Source organism: Haliotis rubra, unplaced genomic scaffold, assembly GCF_003918875.1.
Source record: "Haliotis rubra isolate DU_JTF1 unplaced genomic scaffold, ASM391887v1 Scf2072, whole genome shotgun sequence".
Classification (NCBI taxonomy): Eukaryota; Metazoa; Mollusca; class Gastropoda; order Lepetellida; family Haliotidae; genus Haliotis; species Haliotis rubra.
The window spans coordinates 34,484-53,628 of NW_025766084.1; the positions used below are offsets into that span (position 1 = coordinate 34,484).

At 40.0% G+C, this 19,145-nt stretch overlaps 1 protein-coding gene across 2 annotated transcripts; it reads right to left on the bottom strand.

The window, feature by feature from the left end:
* Positions 1-343: 343 nt before the first annotated feature.
* On the bottom strand, positions 344-18,258 carry LOC124276250. 2 transcript variants are annotated; one of them, XM_046711917.1, is made up of 5 exons: positions 18,214-18,258; positions 7,870-8,040; positions 4,273-4,563; positions 3,922-4,008; positions 344-3,337 (listed from the first exon to the last, which is right to left on the bottom strand). In XM_046711917.1, exon 5 carries the CDS (start codon positions 2,827-2,829, stop codon positions 1,594-1,596), a length of 1,236 nt encoding a protein of 411 aa, XP_046567873.1. In that variant the 5' UTR covers positions 2,830-3,337; positions 3,922-4,008; positions 4,273-4,563; positions 7,870-8,040; positions 18,214-18,258; the 3' UTR covers positions 344-1,593. The 2 variants fall into 2 exon arrangements, with proteins under 2 accessions (XP_046567873.1, XP_046567872.1); XM_046711916.1 differs by lacking the exon at positions 18,214-18,258 and having other exon boundaries at positions 7,870-8,249.
* Positions 18,259-19,145: the final 887 nt, after the last annotated feature.

Sequence of the window (19,145 nt, forward strand, 5' to 3'; positions counted from 1 at the left end):
CACGTTGGTAATCTATAGGCATCCCTGGTAGAATAACTACCAACAATGACTGAGAAGGAAGTATATAGACATCTATTTACATATCTACAACATCTGACTACAATTGGTACCAAGAGTAACACCAAAAGTCAAGTGTCAAATACAAGAAGGTGTTATCTTCCAAACATTCACTTAAGACAATAGGCATATTCAAATTGCATACTGAGACGATTTGAAAAGCATACTAGATTCTTTGTAAATTTATTTGACATGTTTGACCTCACAAACATCAGATTGTTCAGCTTATTGAGGCAAAAGATCATCAAAATCAACAATGTCGTATTACAGGTTTCATTTGAAATGTTATCCGCACCTATGAATTGCAGTATATATTATGTTCTGTGTCAAAATGATATAGACATATATTTACATATCTACAACATATGATTATAATTGGTACCAATAGCTGTGGATCACCGATAGGTTAAGTGTCAAATACAAGGCGGTGTTATCTTCCAAACATTCACTTAAGACAATGGGCATATACAAATTGCTTACTGAGACGCTTTGACAAAGCATCCTAGATTCTGACAAAGTTGACCTCACAAACATCAGATTTTTCTGATTATTTACACATAAGATAATCAAAATCAACAATGTCGTATTACAGGCTTCATTTAAAGTGTTATCTACTTGTACAACATTTCTTTGCTGACTTCTTGTTCCTACTCATTATGCATTTTCACAGTGTATCAGTATCAATAAGAATTCAACCTCTTATGTCCAGAATGATCCTTGACATTCTCAAGTTATTAGGGAAGTCCATCTGCTGTCCGACCTTTTTTCAAATCTTCTCATTCCCGAAAATTCCCTGACTATTTCCCTCAGGCATTCCACAATGTCATTGTTTTTGCCTTTCTGAGCCAGAGTAAGGATGCTTTCTCTTGTATCTGAGACCAGAGAGAGATCTGCCTTGTGGTCCACCAGTAGCTGGAGGACATCCTCATGTCCACATGCAGCCGCCATCATCACTGGTGTCCAGTCATACCGTCCACGACAATTGATGTCAAACTGTGGAAGGAGATCTTCTACAATGTCTCTATTTCCACCTCGGCATGCTGCATGAAGTACAGTGTCATTGTTGTCAGCTCTTATTGTGAGATCAGCCCCTTCGACACGAGCAGGTCGAAAACATCCTTCTTCCCAAACATAGCTGCTATCATCACTGGTGTACTACTAGCCACTCCACGGCAATTAATGTCAAACAATTGAAGTAGATCTTTAACAATTGAGAATTTCCTGAGGTTTCTTCTATGAAGGTACAACTCCACCCAGTTTTCATTTAACAAAGATAGATTTTCTAGAATGGAAAATTTCCATCCCCAACAAGCCCAATGGAGTACATTATCATTGTCATTATCGGTAAGATAAATATCAGCCCCTTCAGACCTGAGCAGATTGAAAACGTCATAGTTCCCATGTAAAGCAGCAATCATAACCAGCGTTCTGCCCATAGAATCTCTTGCATTAATGTCAGTGACTGGAAGGAAGAATCGCGAAAGTCTTACAGAGCCTACACTACAGCTGTTCTGCAACATTAAATGAGATGCCCTTTCAAAGTCGAAGTCTCCAGTCTGTTCTTTGATATGTAATCCTTTGGTAATAAATCCAAAAAATCTTTTCCAAGTAGACTGAATCCCTTCGTCCTAGCAATTTGAAAAACATTTTCACCAACATCATTTTTGATTCAAAGACCTCAGCTCCAATTTTAAGCAAGGCTAATGCAACCTCTCTGTAATTGTGTTCTGTGGCAGTCACCAGAGCTTCATTGAGCACACTTTGATGAAGCAGTGACTTATATTTGGAAGATAACAACAACAACACTGCTTCGTTCCCACAGGAAGCACAGGCCTTGAAGGCTTCCATGATCTCTTCATTTGAAAAAACGTATCCAAAATCAAGGATTTTCTCAACCAAGTACAGACTATGTGCATGAACTGCCCAGTACAGTAAGTACTTCTCTTCTTCCTTTGCATGTAACATGGCAAGCCGTTTTGTTTCTTTTGTATTCAGCAACCATTGAAATATATTTGATTTCTTCAGTTTAAGTTTCTGGAACACCTTGTCTACTATTTGTTCGTTTTTCAAAATAGGATGTGTAATAGACATACTGTAGTTGCCTTTGGCAATAGCATCAGCCAGTCTGGAGGCAATTGTGTCATAGTAAGCATCTGAGACGTAGATGATGTGGAGATGATTATCTATTGCAGTGGACTGGACTTGCTGGGCCTGTACACGCTCATAAAGGAATCTGAGACTGCAGTGGTTCAGAACGAAGGATGAATTCCTTTTGAATAGGGCACATGCACAAGCATCATAGATGGTGGGATGTGAAAATCCAAGGATATCTCCATCCGTGAAAAATGTACCCCTGTAACACCTGATGGCTTTGGCAACTGTTGTCCGTGAAGTTACCGGCACCCGCGCTTTTACGGCCTTTAGATTAGCTTCTAAAACATGATTTTCAGATTCCATTTCTACCTGGCTCAAGTTCAGATTATTTTCACACAACAGCATCAGGATGAGCGCAGCGGACTGGTCATTTCCACGTTCCATGATCATGTCAATTTCTCGCCGTAGATAAAATAGGGGTTCTCGAAAAAAACGTGCAGGTTCTTTTTGAAAACTCAGGAATTCACAAAACAGAGTACATATTAAGGGAAAGCCAAACAAAGATTCTCTTGTGTCACAAAGCTCATCAATATCGAGGTCCAGGTCGATGTTATGGTGTTTCAGTTGTTTCTGGAGTATTTTCTTTCTTTCCTTGGGACTGTAATGACATGATTTCATTTTTGTCAAATCGAGAGGCGATGGACCTGAGAAAAATAATATTCTTGGCCTTCCAACTTTGCGACTCCCATTCCAGGTTGTACGATTTAGTGGTGAATATAACACGAATCACTGATTCAGCGCCTGGATGTGTTTCCCGTTGGTCTTCCCTGCTAGATCTTGCATCTTCTAAATAATCTTTAAGATTTTGTAGAATGGACCTAAGATGGGGAACGTCAGTTGATGAGCCGACTGTTCCAAATATATCATCCAGTATCAGACAAACTTTCTTTCCACGCAGGTCACAATTCTTCAGCTCGAATTTATCCACATCATCAACAAACACAAGTTCATACCCCTGGTTCCTGAGATCTGCTCCTATCATCAAGGCAATGGACGTTTTTCCTTCACCAGAAGCACCACTTATTGTTACATGACCATGCTTCTCCAAGCGCTCCTTCACTGTCCTAGTAGTTTTCAGTTTTCACAAAGATATCTTTGACCCGTTTCAGATTCATTTGCAGCATATCTACAAGACAAAAAGGGCATTAAATTCCACGGCATTATTTTTCAATTACACCCTGCTTCATCTGCAGTATCGAATCTACGTCTTCTGGACAAATTACCATGAACGATTTTTTTCTGGCAAGATCTTCTTTTGCCAACAACTCAATCTGTTACATAATAAAATCCGATGCATCTCATGAGAAGCATACACCATGAAGATCCAAGGCATCTATCAATAATGTATGTCTGCCATCTCGTAGCAACAGCCCACCTGCCAACTGATCCAGAAGCCATTTTAATCAAAAGATTCAAACTGACCTTCAACCAAGATGAGAGTTGCATAACCCAGTTATCCTACCACCACACTACAAACTAGTTTACTATACAACATTGTTTTCTGCATAAAGCCTTCCTTGTCATCATCTGCCTAATATTTTTTTTCTGTTTAGGTATATCACCATGTGCTAAGCTGTTGTAAACAAAGTTACATTTGGAGAACAGGTAGGTTTAAATCCTTAAGTCAACCCTTTGAGTCAGACATCGGCTAAATGCATCGATCTGGCTCCATAACAATTCAATGTTTCTCCAATAAGACGCCATTATTACCTGACTTCATTGTTCCATCATTCTGACCTCCAAGAGATACACTGACATCAGAAGAGTCTTGTACTATGATGCCTTTAAAGTCAGACCCTGGAATGAGAGAATAAACAGCAAGTGAGTCACAATGGAGCTTTCTCTAGCTACGTTGTATCCTTATTGAAAGTGTATAACACTTGTAAGATAATTATGTCATTTTGGGAAGGAGACAACAATAAGAGGAACCAACGGTGCCTACTCCCTTTCACGTTTTAAATGATATCATGTGTTTAGAAAACGCAAGCCTTTGATATAGATGTGTATTTAATATGGTGAACAAAACGGAGTATTCTGTTTGTTATAATCATTCCATTTTACCTGCATGATTCTACTTGACACTGCTTGCCTTTCTCGTCTCTCGTAAACAACCATGGCACCATTTCCGGTACTGGCCTGACGCTCGACCACTTCTGATGATGCTATCATGTCCATGGAGAATGTCCCATCACCATGTGTTCCTTTGTGGAACAACATCCACATCATTGCCATTACCAGATTGTGCTACTTCTGATGATGCCAGGTTGTCCATTGTGAGAGTTCCATCACCATCTGTTTCACTTTCCTTGTCAGGACGTTCAGATTCTGTCTCCCTCTGATTCCCCGACATGTCTATGTAAGAAACAGGAACTAAATCCACAAGTGGGACCAAAACTGTTAAAATCGAGTTGTGAAACAGCAGATTTAATTAACTATTATTTACATGTATCGTTACTTCTACTGGTATTGATCAAATGCGCTAATTTCTGAAGATGTTTTTTTCTTGCAACTGTAGAATTAAATGCTTAAGCGTCCCAATCTTGAAAAAAAATGGTGGATCATTGGCAGGTACCAAGCTGGGATGTCAAGTAAGGTTATTGGACCAATTTGCAACGTTAATGCCACTGTAACCAGCAGCTCATTTACAAATACAATAGGACTGAAGGATCTACATAAATCTTGATGCCCAATGACAACCCAGTGCCAGAAGAGACAGTCCATACATAGCCACAACAGAGCGTTCGTAAGCACCATACAGCCGTCGACTCAACGCAATAGGATTAAGGCACAGAATACCAATCAAACGTCCACTCGCAAAACACTGTACGCAGTGTGTGTGTGTAAGGCACAGAGATACCAAGAGAGAGGTGGAAAGTGTAATGATACAAACAAACGTGTCTCCCTGAGAATTTTAGCTGAGTGTCGGACATTAAAGCCCTTGTTGCCAATGTCTTCTTACATTGATATTGACAGTTTGATGTTTCTGAGACACATCTATGTACTTTTATTCAGCTCATCACTGACAGATGCCATACTTACTTGCCTACTTTTCTACTTTGATACAGTATCTGTAGTCATAGGAGAGGAAGGTTAGTTTTTTCTCTGAGAGAATGCACATTCTATTAATTGTTCTTCGAAATAACAGTCCTTTTATGTTAACTTACACGTTTCGTAGCTTCTAGTTTTTTCATTGTCTTTCTCTGACGGACAAATCATATTGGTGTTGCTGTAACTGTATATAAAAACAGACACCGACAAGCAGACTACACATGTATTGCTCATGAAATCGGATATCCTGCAAAATATTCATGTAAGATGACACTAGTAATATGTGATGGATGAAATGTCATCCGTTAGCCCAAGACTACACACACAAGCACGCACACATACACAAACATAAATACACATACACACAAAACACGCCCACACACATAAACACACACGCACACAAATACAGAAACCCACATTTATACGCATACTGGCACACATGCACAAACATAAAACTCACATATACACACACACACACACACACACACACAGATACACAAACATTGAGACACGGCGACTACAAATGCATACATACGCACATGTACATACAAAATACACGCGCACACACAATTATGCGCACATGCACATATACTCACACAAACATGCACACACAAGGCACAGCCATACATATACATATACAACTATAGAGATACACAAACATACAAACGCATACACACAGACAGACGTTTGCACACACACACACCCTTCACACGTACACACATATACTCACACACACATACACACATATTCACGCATACATGCATGCACGCACGCACGCAATGAGACACTCACAGACACACATACATACACACATACAGACAGACAGAAGGACAGGCAGGCAGGCATACACACACGTACTTACGTTCGAGGTTACATACATATATACACACATAAAGACAAACGCTCACAGACAAACGCGTACAGACACACTGGCCATTAAGTTTATGGACATTATGAGCGTACACTAAAACAGGATTCGATGTTAAGGTGCACTTGGTTCTATCTCCACAATCAACAGTAGCACGACTGGCTCACACTTTATACTTCACAAATAATAGCTATCTGGATTGGAGCTTGTTCTGTACCGAGTGCACAACTGACCATCGCATTGCAGGAAGAGTGGGGAAGAATTTCGCAAGAGCAGCTTCCTCAACTTATCCAGTCTGTGCCGAGACGGTGCCAAGCATTAATTGCTGCCAATGGCGGCCATACAAAGTACTGATTTTGACGCCATCTTGTAAACTCAAGTAAACAGAAACACAACATTAAATGCTATATACGAGGATCGTTCTAACAGTAGTCGGCCTAAACCTAGAAAATGATACAAATGCAACTGTTTTTATATTTTAGTTTTCTACATATTATCTGTCAGCCTCAAGCAAATTGATTTTGCTATGTTTCAGCCTCATTTTAGTTTGACTTTTTATTTTAGTACTCCCCAAAACGCAAAATCTGCAATAAATGCATCACAAACTTCAGGGAACAAAATATCCAAGAAACATTTTGTCTTTGAGAACTAGAATCAAACTTAGATATTAAAGTGCATAAAACCAATTTGAATCTACAATCGCTTGTTAAAGCGACTCCCCTTCATGTGTACAGAAAGAGCTTGTTTTGGTGACACTACCAACCCCTCTTTCAGATGACGGAATCATAAGACATAACTTATTCTCATGTTTTCACTTATTCATGCATGATGCCAAGGGTTCAAACTAAATACTGAATTGTCAGTATATTGTAAACAGTGCCAGCTTAAATATCTGGACACAATGTTTTGGAAGATTAAAATGGGGTGTTCTTTAAAAATGCCCCTGTCTAAATATATATCAAGCTATCCAAATCTTTGACTGTTGATTATGACGGAAAGTCATCCAATACTTTACTGAACATATTGTATACGATATAATGTAAGGGCGTACCATTGTTCAAGAGGTACCAAAATGGCAGATCGTTTTCTATGTTCTATGTTATACCCTACCCTTATATTGTGATGACTAATATCTCGTTAACAACATTACCCACATATGTGACATTTTGAATATGGCTTTGAAAATGATTCCTTTAACATAATATAGTTAGACTGACTACATTTTGAACGACCCTTAATCTAACACACTATTCTTTTCTAAAACGGCTTGTGCGTTTCTTATTTTAGTGTATGTATGTGCGCGCGCGACCCTGTCAGGAAATTATATGACAATGAAAGAATTTTGGATGAATTTGAATTTGAAAGTCAACACCTGATGTATCGAGGTCAAAGAATTAAAATCAATGTGTGTGTGTGTGTGTGTGTGTCTCTCTGTATGTGTTTGTCTATGTATCTGATTGTGCGAGGATATTTGTGTGAGTATACATATGTGTGTGTTTATTTATCTGTGTATTTGTGTGTGAAATTTGTGTGTGTATGTCTGTGTGTCTGTCAGTACGTGTGTATTATCTATCTATGTGTGCATGTGTGTTATGTGTTAGGGATTGTGTGATTCGTCATAGAGAGAGACGTGATAGATTTGCAATGAAGTTGTGACCATGAATGAATACATTGAGGGAACGTCAAATACAAAATGGTAATTTGAGCCCTAAACCTGACAGACAAACCAGTAACAGACATACCTGAGGATCTTGTGCCCGACAACTGAAGCTTTATGTTGGAACCACGTGTGCGTCACCCTGAGCGGCCATCTTGTTCAGTAGCTCACACCTGACACGTCCACGTACTGGAACTCATCTGAACTGTTTGGTAGCAGTCTTTGTTGTCTACATCTGGCAGGCCCAGTTCCCTACCTGACAAACCAACCTGTGATTACAGATCAGGTAAATTTTCGTCCAATCGGTATGATCCACCTGTCTTCCTGTTACCACCTGCCATGTATGCCACATTCCAAGTGCAAACCGGGAATTTCAGTACGACAGAAATGTGGGTCCTCACACACCTGTCAGACTCTTAACGATTCCCTTGACAAATTACCTCGATGTGTCTAGACATTAGCTGGATATTGACTAATCTAATCTATACTGTGCACGTTCTGTCAACCGACTGTCAGCCTGACAAGCTGGAGGAGGTTTTCTTGCAAGGGTGAGCTGGTACAACTCTGACTTACTGAATACTCCATACCAACATCACTACGACAATACGAACAAGTTCAGTTCGGTTCAGATCACAGTGATATATCGGGAGAGGGTGACCTCATGGTCATATTGTTTCAACAAACTGTCTATCTCATAACCTGGGAGAGACATTTCTTTCAATGATGATCCGGTACAACCCTTGGCTTGTGGCTTTACTTGGGTATTCTGTAGGCTGATTACGATGTTGACATACTGTGGTTGCCAGGCGACCATCTAACCTTTTCTTGATGCACATGGGTATTTCTATGTAATAATAATAGTAACAACATTAATCATCACGGATCCCCAACACCGCTTACTCATCTCCTTAATATCGATGACATCGAGCTCCTTGCCAAAAGAGATGCCAATCTCCTCCTCCATTCCTTTACTAATGATATTGGCAAAACATTTGGACTCGACAAATGGAATACTCTTAATCGTTTATATATGCCAGTCAATTCTCGAGGTTGGGGTTTGATTAATGTGGAGGCTCTTCATGATAGAATTTTATTGTGTACTTTTGCACATATTTATTTATCGGATGATCCTCTGGTGATGCATGTCAAGACTCATGATGAAAGCAAGGAATTCCACAGCTATTTTAAGCGTGCCAAGGTTGTTGGACAAAATCTGAAATTTGAGGTTGATTTTGTTGATGGCGATGTACTGCTGGACGGTACAGCGATGGGAGTAAACCAGGTGAAGTCCTTCACCAAGTCTGCCCACAGTCGGTCTTTTGTGGAGAAGCTTTCTGAGAAGCCATTGCATCGTGTGTACATGCAGTGTGTTGAACAGAATAGCAATCCCACCGACTCCTTTGCCTGGATGAAGTCGGCTGGTCTTAAATGTGAAACTGAGGGCTTCCTTTTTGCTGCTCAGGACCAGTCACTTCCCACTCGTAATCGCCAAAATGTGATTCTTAAAGAAAATATTAACATGAAATGCCGACTGTGTAATGAATTTACAGAGACTGTCCAACACCTTGTCAGTGGATGCCCTTCCTTGGCACAAACAGCATATCTTAAGAGACATGATGGCATGGCTCGTTACTTTTACTACCGTCTTCGCCATGCCTGTGCTTTGACTCCGAGGTCCATCCATGGTACGACCCTGAACATGTCCAGGGCGTCATGGAAAATGATGCTTTCAAACTTCTGTGGAACAGGCCCATATACAGCCTCAGAAGAATTCCTGCCAACAAACCTGATCTTGTCCTTTTTGATAAAGCCAATGAATTTATTTATATCATTGAATTTTCTGTCCCTTTTGACACCAATGTGATTGACAAGATTCAGGAAAAGCATGATAAGTATGCGGACCTCGCCTTTGAAATGTCTCGCTTGCATCCCAAGTACACTGTCGTCAGGCTCCCCATTGTTCTCGGTGCCCTTGGTTTGGTACCTCCTGATCTCTGCGCAGATCAAGAGAGTGCCCGGGTTCTCCACCGGGAGCACAGCCCTTCTTACACTCTGGGTAATGCAGAAGGCTGCAGTGTTGGGGAGCCTTCATATTCTCCGGAAAGTTCTTGGTGTGTTCGACTAGGCAGTGTTTCCTGGGAGAAGTCCCATTCGCTGTCTGGGCTGCGTGTAGAGGGGGCTAGGGCCCTGAGCTGATGATGAGCCTTACCAGCCTGACTGTGCCAGGATCACCCGAACCCTCTCTGCTGCATTTTCATCTTTAATCTGTATAATAATAATAACAATAATCAGTACAGATCTCCAACACCTCTTATTTATCGCCTCTATTTGGATAACATCGATCTCCTTGCCAAAGAGATGCCAATCTGAAAAACAGGTCCTTCTCGAGTCTTTTTACTTATGATATTGGCAAGACATTTGGACTCGACAAATGTAATACTTTTAATCGTTTATATATGCCAGTCAATTCGGGAGGTCGGATTTTGATTAATGTGTAGGCTCTTCATGATAGAATTTTATTGTGTACTTTTGCCTCATATGTATTTTGTCGGATGATCCAAGCTGCTAAAGACGGTCACCCATCCAACTCCACTCCGCTCCCAACGCTGCTTAATTCAACCTGATTTGGGACCTAAGTTCTATGCACAGGACCGCATACCACAAACCATTCACACTTGAAATAATATAATGTTTTCTTAATTTTAGTTTTCATCGACGCTGTGGAAAAGTTATGCCTGATGAAATGACGAAATATTCTTACCCTTAAAACCCATTAAACCGTGTAGCAAAGTTCTTCTAAGTTCCACATGCTTTTCAGTCTACGCGAGTCCGAGCTCCGTACACTGAATGTTGTACTACAACACACTGTATAAGAGGCGATGCATCGAGTTCAACAAGCACATGTTTTGAAACATGGCTACACAAATACCCCAGTGCTCTTGAGAAACAAAACTATGGTCTCATGGGCTGTCTGTCTGTGTGTGTCGCTGCTCACTGTCGTGGTTTATCTCACGTGTGTTATCAAACGTTAGCGTCTCCAAGAAAGAACTTTCGTGAGTCACGGGAAAGATTAATGTTACATTACCTGCATGGGTACATTATATGAAATATTTTCGTGGCGTCCCACGCAGGGGGATATTGCTTGATTAATGCAACAAGCGGCATAAATCCAACAGTCAACAAAACAATACATTCCTTCTGCATTACACTCATCTCTTCACAGGTCCTCACATGCTGCAACAATATGACCATGCTGTCTCAACGTGGTGAATATAACAGCGTAACATGCACACTCGAAGGACAATAAAGTTGATTGTATTCCTTGACAATTATAATGATGATGTCATGAAACGATTATGATTGTGTCCCTGGTCTATTATAATGACTATATTCCTAAGCAATTATCACAATTGTGTACCTAAGACTACTGTGATTGTGTTCCTAGACAATGTTAATTTTCCCAAGATAAAAATAGTGATTGCGTTCCCCAAACAATTAGAATGATTGTGCTCCCAAGACAATTACAACATTTTTTTCTCGACAATTGATGATTCATTTCTCCGGATGATCACATAACTGACTTGCTTAACAGCCCAGAAGGCACTCGTTTCCAAGAGAAACTTTATTCAAAACCGATAATAACAATAAACTTGTTCAGAACTAAACCAAGGACCATAATCAGTCCATTCAACTGACCAACTCCATGGAAAGTATACAACCTAAGTTGTTTGATAAACTGTAAAGTTACCTTATCCTACTGGGTACCCATTTACTACCGGGTGCGTACTGTGTGGGTTGGGTTAAGATTCAATGCCATAGAATATCAGGTGTGAATATCCTCCAAAATCAAAACCACTGAATATCCAATATCTAAAATATCAACCAACAATACACCCTAACAGTTCTCGGAGGGACTAAGTGTTGGGCTTCGTGCTGCAGTTAAATAGTCATTGAGGTGTAGAAATGCCAAATGGGAGAACTTTCCACTCGTAGTGTATTCCCTGGAAGACGAATCTCTGTAACGTTCGAATGTCTGGGACGCCCGGCGCATGAAGATGCGTGTCTTGGAGATCTAGGTTAAATATTTAGTCTACTGGCTTGATGATCGTACAGATCACTAGAGTTGAGGTGAGAAGATTTTTCGATCGCCAATCTGTAACCCTCCGACAGGGTGATGAAGTAAATGTCACGATATGACAAACAAGGTTCCGATAAGAAGAGCTTGCAGGAAGATGAAGTTTACCCGTGATACAGTCTCGACACAATAAATACCCCCTCCCGATCAGAAAATTGATTTCTTCTCAACTATATGAGCAAGCACCGAATCCACTTTCCGATCACACTTGGATCATGAATATAAGGACACTTACATGACGCTGAACTCCACGCCGTACATGGCACATTAAAGTAAGATCAAGATTGATAAACAGATTTGTCTTTAAGCCAGATTTAAAGGTAAGCAAGGATACAAACACAAACCTACACACAAATACAGAAAGACGCATGCGTGCACACAAATATACACATACCTACATACGCATCCATATACACACGCATAAAACATATGTAGACAAACACACACATACATACACACAATTACACACAACTATGCACACGCAATCAGATACATAGATACACATATACACGCACACACACGTATATATATATATATATATATATATATATATACACACACACACAAGTACGCATACATACGCATACATGCTCACACTTACACACAAATGAGTGAGTTAACGATTTCTCGATACATGAGTAGTCGAGTTTTTCACATCATATTCTTTCATTTGTCATGTAATTTCATGACAGGGTTCCCGCCCATTTTTCTTGGATGTTAGGTAAAGGGGCGAGTTGTAACGAATGGTTCACGTCGTGAGACTAACAGTAGATTACCGAACACTGTCAACAGTAACAGAATCCGTGTCATAAATGTAGAGAGAGTTATCTGGCGACACGACAAATCATCTGACGGGGTTCAGTTCACTGCAAGGTATGCTGCAAGTGCTGCTCACTGTTCTTGTAGATACACCTCTGTTGCCAGGTATGGTACGGGCTGACAGGGTTCAAACCTGTGTCGGGGTTCGTGGTCCGAATCCATCAGTCCTGACGTATCAAGTATCAAAACGGGAATGGCTGATGAGGACAACTATGATGAGTGTGGCCGAAGACAACTGTGATCAACTGCACGCAGGACATGAAAGGGATTATCAATAACAGTGTTTGTGAATGAAATTTTACGTCGCATCGGCAATATTTCAGTCATATAGCGACGAGGCCAAGTGTGCACACATAAGCAAGTCCATTTTATTTGAAGTTTAAATAGGAGTTTCTCTTAAGACACATATGTCTTCATAGAGCATGTATTTACAGTTATTTACAAACACCAAATACATAAACACGCATTTGGTCGTACATATACATTTTACAATTTATGATACAGACCAATATTGCTCAAGTAGTTCATAAGGAGATGCCCTCTCGTGCAAGGTAAACATATCGCTAGATTTACTGCTTGGTAATGCGAAGCCCTTGCATTTGAAAAGTTCAAACAGTCAAGCAAAATATGATTGCTGGTGAACACTTCATCGTCAGTGATAGTGTAGGTGGTGTCTGCTCTAATCAAACCGGTTGTTCCCAATGTGACGTCGTTGTAAAGTGACCGTATCACGTCTTGACTGAGGTCTGTCTGCTCTAAGCAAATAATCAAACCGGTTGTTCCCAATGCGACGTCGTTTTAAAGTGACCGTATCACGTCTTGACTGAGGTCTGTCTGCTCTAAGCAGATAATCAAACCAGTTGTTCCCAATGTGACGTCGTTGTAAAGTGACCGTATCACGTCTTGACTGAGGTCTGTCTGCTCTAAGCAAATAATCAAACCGGTTGTTCCCAATGCGACGTCGTTTTAAAGTGACCGTATCACGTCTTGACTGAGGTCTGTCTGCTCTAAGCAGATAATCAAACCAGTTGTTCCCAATACGACGTCGTTGTAAAGTGACCGTATCACGTCTTGACTGAGGTCTGTCTGCTCTAAGCAGATAATCAAACCGGTTGTTCCCAATACGACGTCGTTGTAAAGTGACCGTATCACGTCTTGACTGAGGTCTGGCTGCTCTAAGCAGATAATAATGAGTGAACCGGTTGTTCCCAATACGACGTCGTTGTAAAGTGAACACGTCTTCACTGAGAACCCAAGTACCCAAGGCCAGAAAGATGTGACGATTCGTCACATCTTACACAGTCCATTCAATATAATATACATATTTCATAACTTTTATTTTTTGACGAGTCTACACATCTAACTAAACATCTTTGATAGAATGGTTTAGTTTCACTGAGAAATATATCCTAAAACATGTAATACTCTTTCGATTTGCGTAGCGATACTTTGTTTACATAGGTTGTACGGCTCCACATGTTGTCATCGAAGCGGACGGAGAGCAAACGATGCAGCCAGTTTGATAACTAAATATGTACTGTCATAAACTTGACTGTCGCAGTTGTTGAAGAATATTTATATAACAATGTAAAACATTGTAAAGAGCGCGCCGAAAAGTTTGCGTAAGGCCAGCCCTCTTCTTATTATGAATATGCGCGTTTGTTTACAAACAAGAGAAAAGTCCGATTACGTGATATGCAAATTACCCTGTGACAGTGATGTTATGCTAATTCATCACTGCACCGGAGTGTGGCATACACGTCCACCACTGTTAAGTTTTTTCTTACTATGACGTCACAAACGTAACCTTACGGTCATGCCGGGGTTTTTTCATGACTAAGGTTTTTACGTCTCGCCGCTATTGTTTCTAACTACGGCTGCACAGAAACGTCATACGCATGATGTGCATACCTATTACCGTTATGTGTCAAAATTTTTCGCGTTTGTGCACCTGATGCCGAGGTTTTTCAGGTGCACATTTTCATAAGTATATATGAATTGGGTTTTTGCTTATGCAAATTCAACGTTGTGCGAGAATGTGCGCTCGCGTGGTCCTGTTTCTGCACGTCACGGCTATAAAATTAGCCTCAGAAATGTAGAATATTAACATGGGTACAATTTCCTATCCGTTGGTGTAAATATAAGTGCAGCTACCTTGACGGTTTGAAAAATTGAGGACACAGCTAAAGACAGAGAAAACCCAACTTTACCGATGGATCCTGATGGAGAAATAACATGGACTTTCAAAATAGGCTTCGTCGTCGTAAATGTCGCAATTTTGACACATTACGAAATCACGATTAACAGCGTTATTTGGTGCATGTTTTGAAATGTTCAAATCGGATAATTACTACTCAGAAGTATTGAATTTCAAAAATAGCATATTGATGATCACTGATATCAGGTTTTGATCAAATCACTAATGATAATTCTGAAAATACACTTATACGAACGCCGAAGTGCGCTTTCCGTCATATTGGATAGTGTTTATAAAATCACGTTTCGCGGAGGCCGGTATTGAGACGCCTATTGCATTACGTATATTTCACATTCAGCTGCGACAAATGCATCACTGAATTTCCCATACATTTAAGATTAAAATTACAAATGGTCTTTGTGACCAATATCAACTGTCTTGATAAAATGAAACGAAAGTTATTGGGTGTGAAAGTTCAAACGAACGCTGTGCTGGAAAGGCTGCGCTTGTAAAGAAAGAAAAGTTCCGATTTTACACTACTTAGCATTTTCTGAAATTTTCCGACATTCAGCCGTCTATTCATTGCTTGCAATGGCGCAATAGCGCAATGGTGCAATAGCTTTAGAATATGCATGGAAAGAGTATCGTAGCAAGAAATGGGAAATTAAAAACAGATACAATGCAATCATTTGATACTTCATAAGAAATTGTCAAAGTTTCCGTGCAGCGTGACGCCATGACTGACGCAAAATCACACAGAACGACAATGGTAATTATCTGCATTTCTGGCTTCTTCTCTTACTTCTAATGGAAATGATAAAACATATAACAATACGCAGATAGTCGGAATCATTCTGATTACTTACATCTCATATTTATGTACAAACGATCCCTGAATCAGCGAAAGGATCCTCGTAAAATCCTGTGTACCCTTGTCAGCAAAGCCGCCATTTTGTAAGAAATCGGTCAACGGTAGTGATGTCTTACGTCAACATTGTTGTACATATTAGGCAATTTCTTTGAGGTGAAGGTCGGTTGAACAAGAGCTAACACAATCGCCCAATCAGTCCGATTACACTGTCAGTATTATGATGTATATTTTGCGTATAGTTCAGATACTTTTTCATGAAACTGACTTCAGTATCTACATTCAGTCTGTTCAATATCATATCATACGTGCATATAGGGTTTACGGTGTTTTATTCTTTAAAAGTTTTTGATTGTTTGAATAATATTTACATCAGAAATTGACACATTTAGTGCAGTACGCTATATTCTAAACCTTTTCACAAGTGTTAGAAGATCAAACGTAGCCATAACTGCAACTACTTTAGTTCCTGTGATGTACAATATTCAATGCATTTGGTCTAATATTGCAGTTTCCTATGAACAGGGTAATGAACGGCGATTTAAAACAACCTTATAAGTAAAACAGATAATAAATGATTTATATATGTTATGAAAATGCTAGGCAGTGTAAAATCGGAATTTGTCTTTGCTTACGTTTCAACAAAGTTTTTCGAGCATAGCATTCGTTTTCACACCCAATTTGTTTCGTCTTTTGTATCTAGACAGTTGGTATTGGTGACAAAGACCAGTTGTAATTTGATTCTATAATGTATGGGTAATTCAGTGATGCATTTGTCGCTGCAGAATATGAAATATGCGTGATGTAATTGGCGTCTCACTACCGGCCTTCGCGAAACATGATTTTGTAAACACTATCCAATATGTCCGAAGGCGTACTTCGGCGTTCGTGTAAGTGTATTTTCGAAAACATCCCAACCGATTCTAGGTTCGTTTCTAGGCAACGTTTCAGGATTATCATTAGCGATTTCATGTAAACTGATATCAGTGATCACGAATATGTTATTTCTGAAATTCAATACTCCCAGTAATTATCCGGTTTTCATTTTTAAAACATACAGCAAATAACGCTGTGAATCGCGATTTCATACTGTGTCAAAATGGCGACATTTTCGATGAAGCCTATTTTGAAAGGTCACTTTCAGCACTTGAGCTTTGTCTAAAATAATAGTGCATGGTATCAGGAAACAAGACATTTCCAGCAGAATTCGAAACTGTGAAGTGTATCTATTTGTGTGCGTAGGATATTGTGATTTTTATTGGACTTAAAAGTGAGGGTTGAAGGGGAAGGACATTTATGTCCCTGTGGCACCCAGGTTTGAGAAAAACAAACTGCCTGGCTGTTGTGACACGCTTGTGGGTCTACCTTAGCGGACAATTTCATGACCTTGTTCTCCTATGTCACGGATAGCCCTGAGACACATGGCGTTCACTCCCTCTCAAAGTTTTCGGTTACTTGACCATTTGTATTTGTAAGCCAACATCATACCAAAGGTGTACATGTACCAAGACCTATTAATATCTTGTTCATGTTTAAATGTTTTAATTTCGTTGATGAGATAGGTTCATTTGATCTCTGCAACCGACAAATAAATTCTTTATGGACACGTTTGTTAAGTTTGTTTTTGTTACAATGTGTTGAGACGGTCCCTGAAACAGCTTCAGCTTTAACTGTTGACACTTCATGCTTATCAGGAGAGACATTTCGCAACAGTGACCTACTTAAAACTTCAGTTGCCTGTGACGTAATAATTCACTTGAGAACAAACACGCACACTCACACAGGCACGTACTGCCACAAATAAGTCAAGTGTAATGTCACCCTGTTAAACAAGCTAACGGTTAGAGGAGATTTGGCCATAGTGTTAAATTATGAAAAACAAAATTAAATCACAGTGAATGACAAGCATACAGCAACGATATTGAGCGTGATCCCGTGTGTGTGCGTGTATGCGTGTGCGTGGGTTGAGTTAGAGGAGAGATAGAGGGGGAGAGAGATATGTATTTAGAGAGAGAGGGAGGAGAGAGAGAGAGAGAGAGAGAGAGAGAGAGAGAGAGAGAGAGAGAGAGAGAGAGAGAGAGAGAGAGAGTTGTACCCATGACACGTCACATACAACATGTGAACTTGGAACCTAAACCTGACAAACAAACCAGTAACGGACAAAGGAATTAGCCCTGTAACGGACATGCTGGATCATCAGCACTTAAACCGTGTTCCTGATTTCTATGTCACCTTGCGCAGCCATTTTGTCCTCTAGCTGAGTTTTCACACGGCCTTGTTTCTGGATCTCAAACCAACTGTTTGGTAGCAGTCTTTGTTGTCTACAAGTGAGAGGACAAGTCCCCTATCTTCAGGGAAACTAACCTCAGAGTATTACGGACAAAATTAAAGGCAAATATGACAACCTCACCTTCTCACCGCTAAGCTCAACCTTTAGTACTGCTGCCACCCGCCATGTATGTCACGTGCAGACACGTCATCAGGGATTTTCCGTACGTAATTTATCACCACCTGTACTTCACGGTTCCCTTTACAAGTTATCGAGGCATGACCTCTTCAAATCTGGACTGACAACCCAAGAATGTGTAACTAAAAGTTGGTTTTATTGCATGTAACATACTGATATGATCATAAATGTTTTCTTTTTATATTATATCATGGTGTAAACTCTCAACGTCGAATATGAAGATACGTAATGCCCTCAAGAAAACCATCTTCACTCACTCACTTATGATGATATATCATGGTGTAAACTCTCAACGTCGAATATGAAGAGACGTAATGCCCTCAAGAAAACCATCTTCACTCACTCACTTATGATGATATATCATGGTGTAAACTCTCAACGTCAAATATGAAGATACGTAATGCCCTCAAGAAAACCATCTTCACTCACTCACTCACTTATGATGATATGTCATGGTGTAAACTCTCAACGTCGAATATGAAGATACGTAATGCCCTCAAGAAAACCATCTTCACTCACTCACTCACTTATGATGATATATCATGGTGTAAACTCTCAACGTCGAATATGAAGATACGTAATGCCCTCAAGAAAACCATCTTCACTCACTCACTTATGATGATATATCATGGTGTAAACTCTCAACGTCGAATATGAAGAGACGTAATGTAATGCCCTCAAGAAAACCATCATCTTCACTCACTCACTTATGATGATGATATGTCATGGTGTAAACTCTCAACGTCGAATATGAAGATACGTAATGCCCTCAAGAAAACCATCTTTCACTCACTCACTTATGATGATGATAATCATGGTGTAAACTCTCAACGTCGAATATGAAGAGACGTAATGCCCTCAAGAAAACCATCTTC